Source organism: Brienomyrus brachyistius, chromosome 5 (assembly GCF_023856365.1).
Source record: "Brienomyrus brachyistius isolate T26 chromosome 5, BBRACH_0.4, whole genome shotgun sequence".
Taxonomy (NCBI): domain Eukaryota; kingdom Metazoa; phylum Chordata; class Actinopteri; order Osteoglossiformes; family Mormyridae; genus Brienomyrus; species Brienomyrus brachyistius.
In genome coordinates, this window is record NC_064537.1 from 7,981,396 (window position 1) to 7,995,938 (window position 14,543).

The following is a 14,543-nucleotide window of genomic DNA, read 5'->3' on the forward strand; positions in this document are numbered from 1 at the left end:
TATTTTCCTTTTTATACAAATATACTGTTGTTGTACCTCTTTATTTTTTTTTCAAATATCTGTTTCATACTAAGAAGGAGTAGAAATGGAAACAGCACATCCACATCGCCTGTACCACTGATCTCTGTTTCTCACTGATTCTCATTAATTTACTCATTCACAAACCCCCCCAACCCCAACCCCCCCTCCACCCCCCTCCCTCGGTTACGCTGAAAGACGACGACGAGGTCAAGCTGCAAAAAAGAAAGCGAAAAGAGCAAAAACAAGAATTAAAAAAGAAATGCCTTGTGAGTGTGACCCATGCTGTCTTGCTTTATTTGGTCGCCGACGGCGACGCTCACATCAGCACCAGCGGACACGGGGCCCGAGGACAGCAAATGTGACAGCTTCCTCTGGGAATACTGATGTTGTACCCTTAAGTAAAGGTCTCAGCCAGACCAATTCATCTCTGGCTGTGTAAACAGATGAAAAGAGCGTGAGCTAAACAGACGCTAATGCATCGCCATGCGACCGGTCTGCCTCGTTTTAGCATTTTCTCCAGCCCAAAAGCCGGTCCATTAAATTGTCAGCAGAGTAAATGATGCTCCTGGTCTGACAGGGTGGTGGTGACTGCAGAGGAAAGGCCTGGAGCGTGAGACTGGAAAATTCATCAGGCTGGGGGGGGGGGTCACACGGAGGACCGCTCTATCAATCATGGGGGTGTGGGGGGGTGGCCGTAAATCAACACCTGCTTTCTGCAACGGAGGGCCGTGACGTGTTGATGTCCCCTGGAGGAACGCCCAGGGAGATAACTATATACACCTGACGAGTGCCCCCTCCCCCGCAAAGACGGGGGGGAGGGGAGCAGGACAGCAGGTAACAGATACGGCCCATGACACCCACTTACTATTCCTCTGCAGTGTCTTTTCCCCAGAATTTTGTGGTCACATGACAACAGAGAATAACACTGCAAAGAACCCACTGCTCTAACCCTGCACAACGTTTACACTTTTAAACGGGTTCATCGATTCTAATTTAAATTGCCTGGCTGCAAACTCGCAATGATCCATCCACACACCAATTTTCCCTAAGTGCTAACCCAGGGTCATAATGTAATTAAGAATGCAAAAAAAAATACAATTAATTATAAACAAATGTGATATGTTGAAAACACCGTCTGTGTCCCTTGGCTGGGGAATGAAGAACAACAGAAGGTCGGCCGACAGAACAAAAGTTTTATTTGGTCGGTTTTGCATCAAATGGTGCATTTCCAGATGGGTAAAACACCGGGGAGGGCGTGAGGCCCATGACGTCAATACCCAGACCTTGTATTTAACACCGTTTCTAAAAATATGACCTCAAACTGCATTTGCCTACTTTTAGAAACGATATGAAAATCCCGGGGATGGCCAGCCCTGGTTCCGACACCCGCAGCCTTGTTCTGCCTCGTTTCGCCGGAGCGGAAACCAGCGGCACGCCCGCCTGCCGACACGTCAGTGGATCCGCGGAGCCGATCTGTCGTTGGTGGTGGTGGGGCGGAGTTTCACCGTCGCGAAGGGGTTTGTCCCCCTGCAGGAGAGAAGAGCGGCGTCACGACAGCTGCAGACCAGGACGCTCCGGCCCTCATTTCCGTCACGGTCACCACGCAGCGGCTCATGGCTTCGACTCTCACCTGGGGAACAGCTCCGGACGGAGGGCTTGCTCCGGCGCTTTCTGGAAGAGCACACACGCGCACGCACACACACACACACACACACACACACACACAGACGTCAGTGCCCATGTCATACCACCCTCACAGTCCCATCAGGGCTGCAGACACTTCCTGCTCCCGTCTCACCGGGGAAGCAAAATCAGCAGCATCAGCATTCAGTGTCATTAAATTTACCTGATGCCTTTATCCGATGCGACTTACAGTAGAGGGAGGGGATGCAAATTATATGCACACCCTGGGATTCAAAACTACATCCTTCGATCTGTTAGTACACCACTCTACTTGTTGAGCTACTGTCGCCATATGACTTGAAAACATAAACTGAGCTGAATTCAGCCTTAGCAACCATGTTGACCATGCTAAAGGTGTCCCTTTTTGCTAAGACTCCATGGTTTATAAGTGTCTGAGATGCCATATGGCTGGTGGGGGTGGGGGGTCCTTCACCCACGTAACTGAGCAGGTCATAGTACTTGGCCACAGAAGGCCAGCAAGGACACAACACATGCAGAAGTCCCCACCCACCTTGCTGTCTGAGGGCGGCCCCGCCCTCCTATCCGGAGTGGGCGTGGTCGGGCGCAGGTTTGCCGAACTGGAGTTTAGGGGTGGAGCGGGAGGCGGGACTCCGTTGCGATTCTGCCCGGCCGAGTCGCTCTCATCCTTCTGTGCCAGCAGGTTGTTCAAGCTGTGACTTCGGAGGGTAGGAGTGCCGTGGGGTCGAAGGTCGTGGCTGCAAGCGCAGCAGTGATACGGAATGATCCGAAGGGCTTTTGCATAGGCGTGGACAACAAAACAACTGAACGAAATGCTATAGTAGTTGTACAGATCACCAGACTTCACGCGTATCTCCAGCAAAGTAAAGGGAAAGTGTATATTGACAAATATTTATCAGACAATTTTACATAAAGCAACTTACATTACGGTACAGTGCTAAAGGCACACGGTCACACTGGATAAGGGCTTACATGCTAAAGGCACACTGTCACACTGGATAAGGGCCTACATGCTAAAGGCACACGGTCACACTGGATAAGGGCTTACATGCTAAAGGCACACTGTCACACTGGATAAGGGCCTACATGCTAAAGGCACACTGTCACACTGGATAAGGGCCTACATGCTAAAGGCACACAGTCACACTGGATAAGGGCCTACATGCTAAAGGCACACGGTCACACTGGATAAGGGCCTACATGCTAAAGGCACACGGTCACACTGGATAAGGGCTTACATGCTAAAGGCACACTGTCACACTGGATAAGGGCCTACATGCTAAAGGCACACGGTCACACTGGATAAGGGCTTACATGCTAAAGGCACACTGTCACACTGGATAAGGGCTTACATGCTAAAGGCACACTGTCACACTGGATAAGGGCTTACATGCTAAAGGCACACGGTCACACTGGATAAGGGCTTACATGCTAAAGGCACACTGTCACACTGGATAAGGGCTTACATGCTAAAGGCACACTGTCACACCGGATAAGGGCCTACATGCTAAAGGCACACTGTCACACTGGATAAGGGCTTACATGCTAAAGGCACACTGTCACACTGGATAAGGGCTTACATGCTAAAGGCACACTGTCACACTGGATAAGGGCCTACATGCTAAAGGCACACTGTCACACTGGATAAGGGCCTACATGCTAAAGGCACACGGTCACACTGGATAAGGGCCTACATGCTAAAGGCACACTGTCACACTGGATAAGGGCTTACATGCTAAAGGCACACTGTCACACTGGATAAGGGCCTACATGCTAAAGGCACACTGTCACACTGGATAAGGGCTTACATGCTAAAGGCACACTGTCACACTGGATAAGGGCCTACATGCTAAAGGCACACTGTCACACTGGATAAGGGCCTACATGCTAAAGGCACACTGTCACGCCACCGGCACCTTATTCAGGATGGTGTTACACGTTGTGTTTTCATTTCACTGTGACTCACGCTGCTCTTACCTGGACCCATATAATCTGTCTGTGTCCTCTAAAGGCCCAACGTAGGCAGCTGGAAACCAGCCCTGTCTGTGAGACAGAGACAGTGCTGAGGGGGTTTCATCCCAACAAACCGGGGGGGTCACCATGACGACGCATGCTCACCGCAGGCTGCCCTCGGCCCGACCGTAAAGCCAGCCGTTCCGGGGCTCGGGCACCAGCACGGTCACCACGTCACCCTGGGCAAACGGCAGCAGTGTGGGGTTGGACGTCGGGTGGTGGGGGGCCAGAGCTCGCATCTGCCTGCCAGCCCCCATGCCCAGAGAGTCCCCCACTGAGCTGGAGCGCGAGCGGCTGGGGACCGGGGAGGGTGCTGTGGGGTGGGGGCCAGGAAGAAACACCGCATCAGTCACATCAGGGGGAAGGAGAGAGGGACAGAGAGAGACTGGAGAGAGGGAGGGAGAGATGGATGGAGAGAGGGACAGAGGGAGACTGATAGAGGGATAGAGGAAGGGAGAGATGGATGAGAGAGGGACAGAGAGAGACTGGACAGAGGGAGGGAGAGATGGATGGAGAGAGGGACAGAGGGAGACTGATAGAGGGATAGAGGAAGGGAGAGAGGAATGAGAGAGGGACAGAGAGAGACTGGAGAGAGGGAGGGAGAGATGGATGGAGAGAGGGACAGAGGGAGACTGATAGAGGGATAGAGGAAGGGAGAGATGGATGAGAGAGGGACAGAGAGAGACTGGACAGAGGGAGGGAGAGATGGATGGAGAGAGGGACAGAGGGAGACTGATAGAGGGATAGAGGAAGGGAAAGAGGAATGAGAGAGGGACAGAGAGAGACTGGACAGAGGGAGGGAGAGATGGATGGAGAGAGGGACAGAGGGAGACTGATAGAGGGATAGAGGAAGGGAGAGATGGATGAGAGAGGGACAGAGGGAGACTGATAGAGGGATAGAGGAAGGGAGAGAGGAATGAGAGAGGGACAGAGAGAGACTGGAGAGAGGGAGGGAGAGATGGATGGAGAGAGGGACAGAGAGAGACTGATAGAGGGATAGTGGAAGGGAGAGATGGATGAGAGAGGGACAGAGGGAGACTGATAGAGGGATAGAGGAAGGGAGAGAGGAATGAGAGAGGGACAGAGGGAGACTGATAGAGGGATAGAGGAAGGGAGAGATGGATGAGAGAGGGACAGAGGGAGACTGATAGAGGGATAGAGGAAGGGAGAGAGGAATGAGAGAGGGACAGAGGGAGACTGATAGAGGGATAGAGGAAGGGAGAGATGGATGAGAGAGGGACAGAGGGAGACTGATAGAGGGATAGAGGAAGGGAGAGAGGAATGAGAGAGGGACAGAGGGAGACTGATAGAGGGATAGAGGAAGGGAGAGAGGAATGAGAGAGGGACACAAGGATGAAGAAAGAATCAGAGACGGATACTGGAGAAAGGGATGGGAGAGGGTGAGAGGGAGAGAGAGATGGGTGACTGGAGAGAGGCATGGAGAAAGAGAGAGACAAGCGAAGGATGGAGAAAGGACTGGAAAGTGAAATGGAGAGATAGAGGGAAAGAGTGAGTGATGAAAGTAAAAAGTTTGACAGTCTACAAGACACGAAATCTGATTTGTGAAAGAATGTAAAATGTTTTTCCTTTAATTTCAGTCATTAACTACTTCAGTACGTGTGCAGAGAGAATGCTGCAGTAAAGTCCTCCCACCTCGTGAGGGCACTCTGCCAAGCGGCTGCTCCTCTCTGCCAGCCCAGCCTCTGTCCTCCTCTCTCACTCCCACACTCAGGAAAGAACCCGCAGAGGTTTGTCGCTAAAACGGAAGTAAACATTCCAAGATGAATGAATCCCCCGAAGTCCAGCCTCCTCCTCCAGTATGGCCACGGCCCTTACCCCTGCCCCCTGGTCAAGAGCGGTGGGGGTTCGGGGCCTCGAGCTCCGAGTCTCGTTCACCAGCTCCTTCCAGCCCTCGGCCTTCAGCTGGACGGCGCCCCCTGTCTGGGACACGGGTCACTCTCCATTAGTTGCCCCCTGACAGCAGCAGCGCTGGCAGTGCCTGTGTGTGTGTGTGTGTGTGTGTGAGTGTGTTACCTTGTTGATGAGATACAGCAGGGACTGGGTGAGGCCACAGTGCTTCTCGGCTAGGAAGCGGTACCTCCTTTCCTCCTCCTTCAGGGCCTCGTGGTGACTCTGCCGGAGGTACTGCATGTACTCGCTGCCCTCCTGCAAGGAAGCACGCGCCCAGTTGGCCTTTTCCCGTTACCAATCGTGGTGTTTTCACCCCCCCCCCCCGCCGACCTGGCCTCACCAGCGAGTCCCGATACGCCCCTCGCCTCAGTTGTAGCTCCAGTGTGGCTGCCTGGTTCCTCACCTCCACCTCGTAGAACCTCATGCTGCTCTATGGGGGACCAACTGCGCCGTCAGATCAACAGGGGATCTGCTGTTGTACCCGACCTGCACGGCTCAGCTAAGACACTCTAATCCTCCCTCAGTGGATCAATCAGGGAAGCTGCTAAATGACTGAAAGAGACACTGATTCTTCTATACGCTAACAGACACACAGACACACAGACACAAACACAGATACACACACACATACACACACACATACAAACCGATACAAACACAGCTCCAGAGCGAGACACACACAGACACACGAACACACCCGGGAGCTCAGCATATATCTCACACGCCATTGTCCTTCACGCCACATAACTCCACCATCAACAATTCATTGCCAAATATCCATTACCCTTGGTCCCCCCCCCCCCGCCCACCTGCCGCCCCCACTGCCCCCCCGCACCACACACCCTGACGAGCTACGCTTCACAGGACGGAAAGCAGGGCTGCTGCGTTCACGGGGGCGGAGTTGCCGCCAGCATCACTCACCGATATGTAGTCTCTGTCCAGGCGGACATTGTTGTCCATCTCCTGCAACACTTCAGCGTGGAACCAGTTAAACTGAAACCGGTTTGGGGGGGGGGGGGGGGGGGGGTGCTGTCAGCAGATGGAAACCCGCCTAACGGGCCGCACCTTAGCCAATGGCAGGGCGGAAACCCTTAGCAGACTTTCTGATGTGACATACAGTCACAGAACTCCCAGCACTACAGGGTAATTACCATCAATACCAGTAACAAGGGTTTTCATATTGAGGGAATCCACAAAAAAATCCACTTACTACTCCCTTCAGTTCGGCGATGAGCCTCCTCTGGCTCTCACAGATCTGCATCAGGACGTCTCCTGGTGACAGGAAACACAGAGTTACCTGCGTTCTCACACACACACACACACACAGATTATGTACATTATATGTACAAAAGTACTGGGACACCTGACCATTACACCTACAAGAACTTTTACGGCATCCCAGTCTAAATCCATAGGCATCAATATACTGTAGAGTCGATCCCCCTTTTGCAGCTATAACAGCTGCCCCTCTTCTGGGAAGGTTTCCGTAAGATTTTGGAGGGTGTCTGTGGGAATTTTTGCTTATTCATCCAGAAGAGCATTTCTGAGGTCAGGCACTGATGTTGGACATGAAGGTCTGGCTCACAATCTCTGTTCTAGTTCATCCCAAAGGTGTTCGATGGGGTTGAGGTCAGGGATCTGTGTGAGCCAGTCAAGTTCTTCCACACCAAACTCACCCAACCATGTCTTTATGGACCTTGCTTTGTGCACTGGGGCACAGTCATGCTGGAACAGAAAAGGGCATTCAATCCCTGAACTGTTCCCACAAAGTTGGAAGCATAGAATCATCCAAAATGACTTTGTATGCTGAAGCATAAAGTGTTCCCTTCACTGGAACTAAGGGGCCAAGCCCAAGCCCTGAAAAACAACCCCACACCATTATCTCTAAAACATCACACTGCACACTTGCCACGCCGCAGTCAGGCAGGTAACCTTCTCCTGGCATCTGCCAACCCCAGACTCCTCCATCAAACTGCAGACAGAGAAGCGTGATTCGTCACCCCACAGAACACGTTTCCACTGCTCCAGAGTCCAGTGGCGGCGTGCTTTACACACTCCATCCCACGCTTCGCACTGCACATGGTGATCTGAGGCTTGCATGCAGCTGCTCAGCCATGGAAGCCCATTGCATGAAGCTCCCAATGCAGTTTATGTGCTGGGGTTAATGCCGGAGGAAGGAACTCTGCAGTTACTGAGTCAACAGAGTACTGATGACTTTTACTTTGTGTGACCTGCCGCTTCGTGGCTGAGTTTCTTCTCTCCCTAAACGCTTCCACTTCTCAATAATACCACCTACAGATGACCGCAGAACATCTAGCAGAGAAGGATCTTCACAAGCCGACTTATCGCAAAGGTGGCATCCTGTGACAGCACCATGCTTGAATTCACTGAGCTCTTCAGAACAAGCCGTTCACGAACAGGACTCTCCATTAATTTCTATGGGCGTAACCCTCAATCAAACCATGACAATCGTAACATAGAGCCGCAGAGGGCAACTAAAATGGCCGCCAACGCGACTAGATTCTTAATTTGATAACTATTTTTTTTTTTTCATTCCAGTAACCAATGGAAACTCACAATCCAAGAAAAAATAAATAAGGCAAGAAAAGTGGCACTTTTTAATTATGTGCACGGGGGGAATCCCACAGGATTTGCGACAACAGTCTTCCGTTACCATTAATAACTGCACTGTGTCTCTTTAAAGTACAAAAGATATCATTTATTTATGCACTAATAAGTATAAACCTAAACGATACAGACATGTTCAGTTAAGTGCACTTCAAGCATTACACTATGATGGACAATGAGCACCTATGTAACTTATACATGTGTTTTTATACGTATTTATGAATAATTCCACGGTGTCTATTCACTGCCAGTGACCCTAAGCGAGACAGCTGGGCTGTTAAACATGAAATGCACACAAACATTAATATTAATAAATATTACAAACAGTGAAAGATATTACCGTCAGAAAACTGCATATAATGATAACTTTACTGCAGTGCAGGTGTTAAAGTTTAAACTCGAATCCACTTTCTGGAATATTTCAGTATAGATCTGCATATCCCCCCGTACATCATCAAGTGAGAATACGGGAGGGACACCCGATAGTGGGTTCGGGTTTAAACCTCAACTATGACACTGCGGTAAAGTTAGCTTTATATTTAGTTTTCCAGCTGTAATATCATCTAACACCCCTCGGTTTTCCAGATGTCTTTACAGGCGAATTTAAATGAATATTTCAATGTTTGCGTGTGAACTTCACCATCAATATCCCAGCTGTCTTGCTTACGTATTTCTTGTCATTTATTTTTCTGTTATCATGTAGCAGAATGCAGAAGACAGCAGCTGACCTGGTGCAGTGTAAATCGAAGAGAGGAACACACTGGAATTCTGCCCTAACTGCACAGCACAGCTTCTGACAGTAGCAGTGACGGATCAGACAGGAGAAATAAATGGCATTGTGAGGTGGACCAGAGTCAAAACGAGTCAAGAAAAAAAAGTATTTTTTGGTTTGTTTTACATTTGGCATGTGAAGGAGATTTTGGCCCCCAAATATTTTGGGTTTAGGAGCCAATGGCACTTAAAGTTTTTTGTTTTTTTTTATTCTGTCAGGAGCCCTGTTACCCCCCCCCCCCCCCCAGCACTAACCTGAACCATAAGGGCCAAACAAAATACAAGACTTTTGGCATTTTTAGTTTTTTCATTGCAGTCACAGTTTAGTATAAAAGTTTCCTCTTCTGGGGACCGAATAAAATATCCTCACAAGGTCACAAGTGCAGGATTTTATGACACTGTGGGGACCCACAATATTTTTATTATATATATTATTGTTATATTATATTAGTTTGCATGTTCTCCCCATGTCGTCGTGGGGTTTCCTCCGGGTACTCCGGTTTCCCCCCACAGTCCAAAAAACATGCTGAGGCTAATTGGAGTCGCTAAACTGCCCGTAGGTGTGCATGCGTGACTGAATGGTGTGTGAGTGTGCCATGCGATGGGCTGGCCCCCCATCCTGGGTTGTTCCCTGCCTCGTGCCCATTGCTTCCGGGATAGGCTCCGGACCCCCCGCGACCCAGTAGGATAAGCGGTTTGGAAAATGGATGGACGGATAACTATACACACACACACAGACACACACACACGCATGGGGAGTCTGTTTCCTCGCTGCCTTTGACTGTAATGGGTGTCTAACTCCAAATGAACGGATCTGAAAGTACAGCCTGTCAAACAGCAGGACAGGGTGTCAGAAAAAGGCCGTCAGCTATAACACCATGGAGACCAGCAGCAAGCACAGTGTTCTCATGGCTGGTCTTCAGAAGAGTAAAGGCAGGTGACCTATGATCACCCAGTTAGGGGACAAGATGGTCTTCCCTTGCTGGGCTTAGAGCCTAAGTTGGGAGGAAGCCAGAGGAGAAAGAACCACACAAGCAAGCTTCTACAGGTGGATACTGGAGGACGGCCGACCTGATGGGCCTCCTACTGGCAAGGGAGGGAATAGTGGGTGATGACCTCATCACAGACCCCATTTTGCATAGTGTTCCCATGTGACTTCAATAACCATCACCATTTAAGGGCACATATTAGTACCCCTGACTCTTGGGTCTCCTATTCTCGCTAGAATAGGATCAACGCCCTTATACACTCTACTAATACTCAACTTAGACACAGCTTACACACCACAGACGCAGCAGTAACACACTCAAACACAAGGGGGCAGCACAGCCATCTCTGCTGCTGCTTCTCTCCTGCACTTCCCTCCCAGGCTGGCCGCTTAAATAAATAAGCCTCACTGGGCCGAGGGCCGGCCTCTATTAATTATTCAGGTGCCACCCGATCTAGGTGCTCGCCTGTGCGCTCACGGTGCCACGGCAGCCCGGGACCGGGCCAGGCCATGCCCACGGCTGCGTGCTACGCGTGCGTCAGCGTTCATTACTGCACATGGGACACCGGTCACCTGACTGTCACTGAAGACCCGCTCGCACGGACAAGAGGGCAAACAAACAGACAAGCGCACCCCAAACACAAACACACGCGCACTCCCCAAACACAAACACATGTGCACACCCCAAACACACGCGCACTCCCCGAACACATGCACCAACGCATGCCCCTCAAACACAAACACATGCACCAACGCATGCACCACAAACACACATGCACTCCACAAGCAAAAACAGATGCACACTCATAAAACACAAACACACTCATGCACGACAAACACACAGAACAAGCCAGTGTGGGAACAGTGTGTGGTTCAGTGGGCTAAACCTCTGCGCCTGTGATCAGAAAGTTGCTGCAAAAGAACCATTATTACTACACATCTAATAGCCATGGGGCCGGCTGTCTGTCAGACAGCACCGTCTTTCTGTGCTATGACACTGTTTTCATAATAAGCTATGAACGATTTAGAAAAGGGAGGTACAATGAGTTTGAGGAAATTTGGAGTCCATTCATTCCTAATACAGGGCGGCCCAGTCATATTACATGCAACAGATCACCAATTTGTTCATGATGTCATTGTCATTCTAAATGTGTCCGTATTTTGTTCTACAAAAATGCTGCAATCTTGGTTCATGCATTGATCTTGCTAAAGGAGCCTATTATATTGCTACCCAATAAAAAAATCTGGAGCAAACACAGCCAGGTGGATCCCGTGACACGTCAAGCAGCACGGATTTTGTGGCACCATAAATGTTTAGCAACATTTGTTTTATGAAGGATGTGGGCTTTGATAGCACTGACGGCCCACAATAAAAGGTTCTGGGACAGAAGCCCAGGAGTCCATTTTCACGGCACATTGACGCCAGAGAGAGAGAGAGAGACCTGCTGTTAATCGAACCCGTGGTCCTGCCCGTGCCAGCCTGAGCTATAAAGCACATCTCTGTTGGCTCACCAATCAATTGCGGCGTTTCCCTTTCAAATTTATCTTTTTTCCAGCCATATCTCTTGCATAGTTTCTCATAAACACTCCTCCCTAGACATACACACCGACATTTAGCCTTGGGCAAGACAAATTAACCACAAACGGAAATATGAGTGATGACAGGGGCCCGTATCACAAAGCCAGATTTGTTACTTAGCCGGATAACTTGCTGGATTTAAGCTATCCCGGTTTAGGTTCACTTACATTTAGCCTAAACTGGATAACCTGTGAATGGGCTGCAATTTCATTATCGCTTTATCGCAGTAAAATGTTTATCAGTGACAGGCGGTGTGGTGGCTCAGTGGTTAACATCACAGGAATGTGGGTTCAGATCCTGCCTTTGTGTGTGTGTGTGTCTGTGTGTGTGTGTGTGTCTGTGTGTGTTCGTCTCAATTCCCCATAGGGGGTGACTGACTAGCACCTCCGCCAGGGTGCTCCGTGCTTCCTGATTCCTGAAAGAGACTCCCTACTCTCTGCCACTCTCTTTTTAATAAGAGGTTATGGCAGGTGGTCAGATTATCAGTTATGCTGAGCCCGTCGTTAGCGCCCCCCCGCGTGTCGGACAGTGCTGTGGCACTTACCTAACGAACGTGAGGATGCACTGTGTAGCGCCTTCTCCCCCATCTTGGCCAGCATGCTGAAGTAGGCCTCGCCCGTCATCGCCAAGGCTGCGAGAAGCACAGGAGGCCTCAGAGATGGTACCGGGGGGGCTTGGGGTACCACGATCCAGCCTGGCTCTCCATTCAGTCCCATCAGACATACCAAATATAATATATACTCACAAAAGTAATCCGTCACAGACAGAAGTGGAAAGTTCAGGTCCAACTGGTTGGTTGGAACAAAATCTTGGTCTGGATTTGTACTTTCTGAACCTGAACTTTCCACCTCTGTCTGTGATGGATTCGTTTTATGAGTAACTTCCCTAACACTGTATTATATACTCATTATTTATACTGCACCATGTATGCCCCTGTACAGCCGAACATTTTTATATTTATTTATTACATAAGTATAATATTATATTGAACAGCAGTTTCTAGCACTTTTGTGCTACTTTGAATTTTCAGATTAGGTGCCAAACTGCACTTAGGTGTCTGAGAATCTGTGTCTGTACGATACAAAAGTTTAAACTAATCTAACCTAATGTAATATAATCTAATAAATCATACATAACGAACAGTCTAAATATATTGTAGTGGACATACTGCACAAACAGACGCCAACACAAACAAATGCAAAACAGACAGTCAGAAAGACACACACACACACACACACACACACACACACACACACACACACACACACACACATTCATTTCTATGGACTCTAATCCCAACATGATAAACTTAACCCCTATCCAGCCCTAACCTTAATCATAAGTAACGAAACAAAATACGAGACATTTGGCATTTTTAGTTTTTTGATCGCATTCACAGATCTTTGTGGGGACCTGAAAAACGGTCCCCACAACGTCAAAATAACAGGTTTTTATTACATGTTGGAGGACATTTGGTCCCTACAATGAAATAATAAACACAAAACACACACACACACACACACACACCGAACCTTGAAAGGCCTGGGTGTAGCTGTTACCCAAAGCCACCAGCTTCTGCAGCCCTGGGTTAAAATGCTCCATCAGGTTCTGTGGGGACGGCAGACAAACACACAGGACAGTGGGGCACGTTTCATCACCGGCCGGAAGGCTGCCGTACCTTCGTAGGGCCGGTAATTAAAGCATATCAAATGGACCAACAGAAAAGCAATGAAACGCAGACTCCACATGGCAGAGTAACTGAGAGCGATAAAACACAACGGCGGTGCCCTGGTGACCTGACATCTCACAAAAAGAATAAGAAAACTTGCGTACAATTCCCGTAACATAGCGAAGAACAACAAATACAGCCGAGCTTCTTTTAGAGTAAAAACTCCTGACGCCGAGTTACACTTTTATTACACAGGACAACGTTCGATATTCAGTGCTGCGACCTGAATCTCCAGCAAAGCTGTAATAGCCTATAATTGCTGTTATTCATATACATATGACGTGAAAGAGAAAGGAAGATATAACACAAAATACGTATCGTACCACAATACCACTGCATTACTGGTCTATTAAAGCCGATGCAGGTATGACTGAACATCAGAAGAACACGACTGAAAGACTATTACAATATCATTACTCAATGAATTATTTATCATTTGAATGCACTGACGAGTATTAAACCATGTCACACGGGATGAGGTGACATCGTGTTGGGCTGTGATATTTAACCATCGCACATGTATGAGACGCACCAAAAGCATGCAAAGAGGTTATGGAGACAAGAACATGGAACATGCAAGCCCATCCGCCAATTATACACTGCGCTAAAATATTCACAATGTCATCAATATCAAAATAAAAGATGTTTGATACGTTTGTATCAATCTGCATACAGGGGATAAACACTTACCACGTATAAACGTAAAGTGGATCTATGAAGTTGGTCACTGTTCGGTCCCGACATCGTTACTCTTTCTAAAGTCCTACGCGGTATAAAAGACGCCAAATCTAAGTTAGGTGTGAAGCACAAATGTCAGAAATTACACGTTAACGGGGGGCGCGGAATAACACGGCGTCTTAAAAATCGATATATGTATTAAAAAAACTCGGCAATTCATACCTTATGCAGCCGGCGGAAAGTCACCTTCAGAGCTGGAGTCTTTTTTATTGTGTTTTATGTTCTTATCTACTAAAGGTGGTTTGTGATAAACGTGTTCGTCCAAGTGACTGATAATGTTGCCTGAGTGTTATCAGGCTGGAGAGAGAAAAACTGGGGCATCGATACTGCGCTGGCTCGTAAATTATTGAACGGCACTACATGAGCACGAGAAAACAGAAACCAGCTTCACTTGGATCGCTTCTGCATGAGGTGTTACACCTGAAGGTCCATCACACAAAGCCGCCACACGCGGCATCCACACGCACGATTCAGTCACCCAGCCCGGGCGAGCAAAACACCGG

At 48.9% G+C, this 14,543-nt stretch overlaps 1 protein-coding gene across 1 annotated transcript; it reads right to left on the minus strand.

Annotated features, from left to right (window-relative positions):
* Positions 1 to 1,213: 1,213 nt before the first annotated feature.
* Positions 1,214 to 14,491, minus strand: baiap2l2b (BAR/IMD domain containing adaptor protein 2 like 2b). The gene is made up of 15 exons (XM_049014273.1): positions 14,203 to 14,491; positions 13,993 to 14,065; positions 13,106 to 13,181; positions 12,118 to 12,204; positions 6,818 to 6,879; positions 6,529 to 6,600; positions 5,948 to 6,037; positions 5,731 to 5,862; positions 5,533 to 5,637; positions 5,350 to 5,452; positions 3,802 to 4,009; positions 3,661 to 3,726; positions 2,216 to 2,420; positions 1,652 to 1,692; positions 1,214 to 1,548 (listed from the first exon to the last, which is right to left on the minus strand). The coding sequence occupies exons 2-15, from the start codon at positions 14,044 to 14,046 to the stop codon at positions 1,473 to 1,475; spliced, it is 1,377 nt and encodes a 458-aa protein (XP_048870230.1). The 5' UTR covers positions 14,047 to 14,065; positions 14,203 to 14,491; the 3' UTR covers positions 1,214 to 1,472.
* Between the last annotated feature and the right edge of the window lie 52 nt (positions 14,492 to 14,543).

What these genes read in the sequence shown, in the direction of transcription:
- baiap2l2b (XM_049014273.1), bottom strand. Translation starts at nt 14,046, where the DNA reads ATGTCGGGACCGAACAGTGACCAACTTCATAGATCCACTTTACGTTTA. An exon ending in TGCTGTATCTCATCAACAAG is followed by an intron (nt 5,638 to 5,730) that starts GTAACACACTCA and finishes CCCGTGTCCCAG; the next exon opens with ACAGGGGGCGCCGTCCAGCT. An exon ending in CTCTTGACCAGGGGGCAGGG is followed by an intron (nt 5,453 to 5,532) that starts GTAAGGGCCGTG and finishes CTTCCGTTTTAG; the next exon opens with CGACAAACCTCTGCGGGTTC.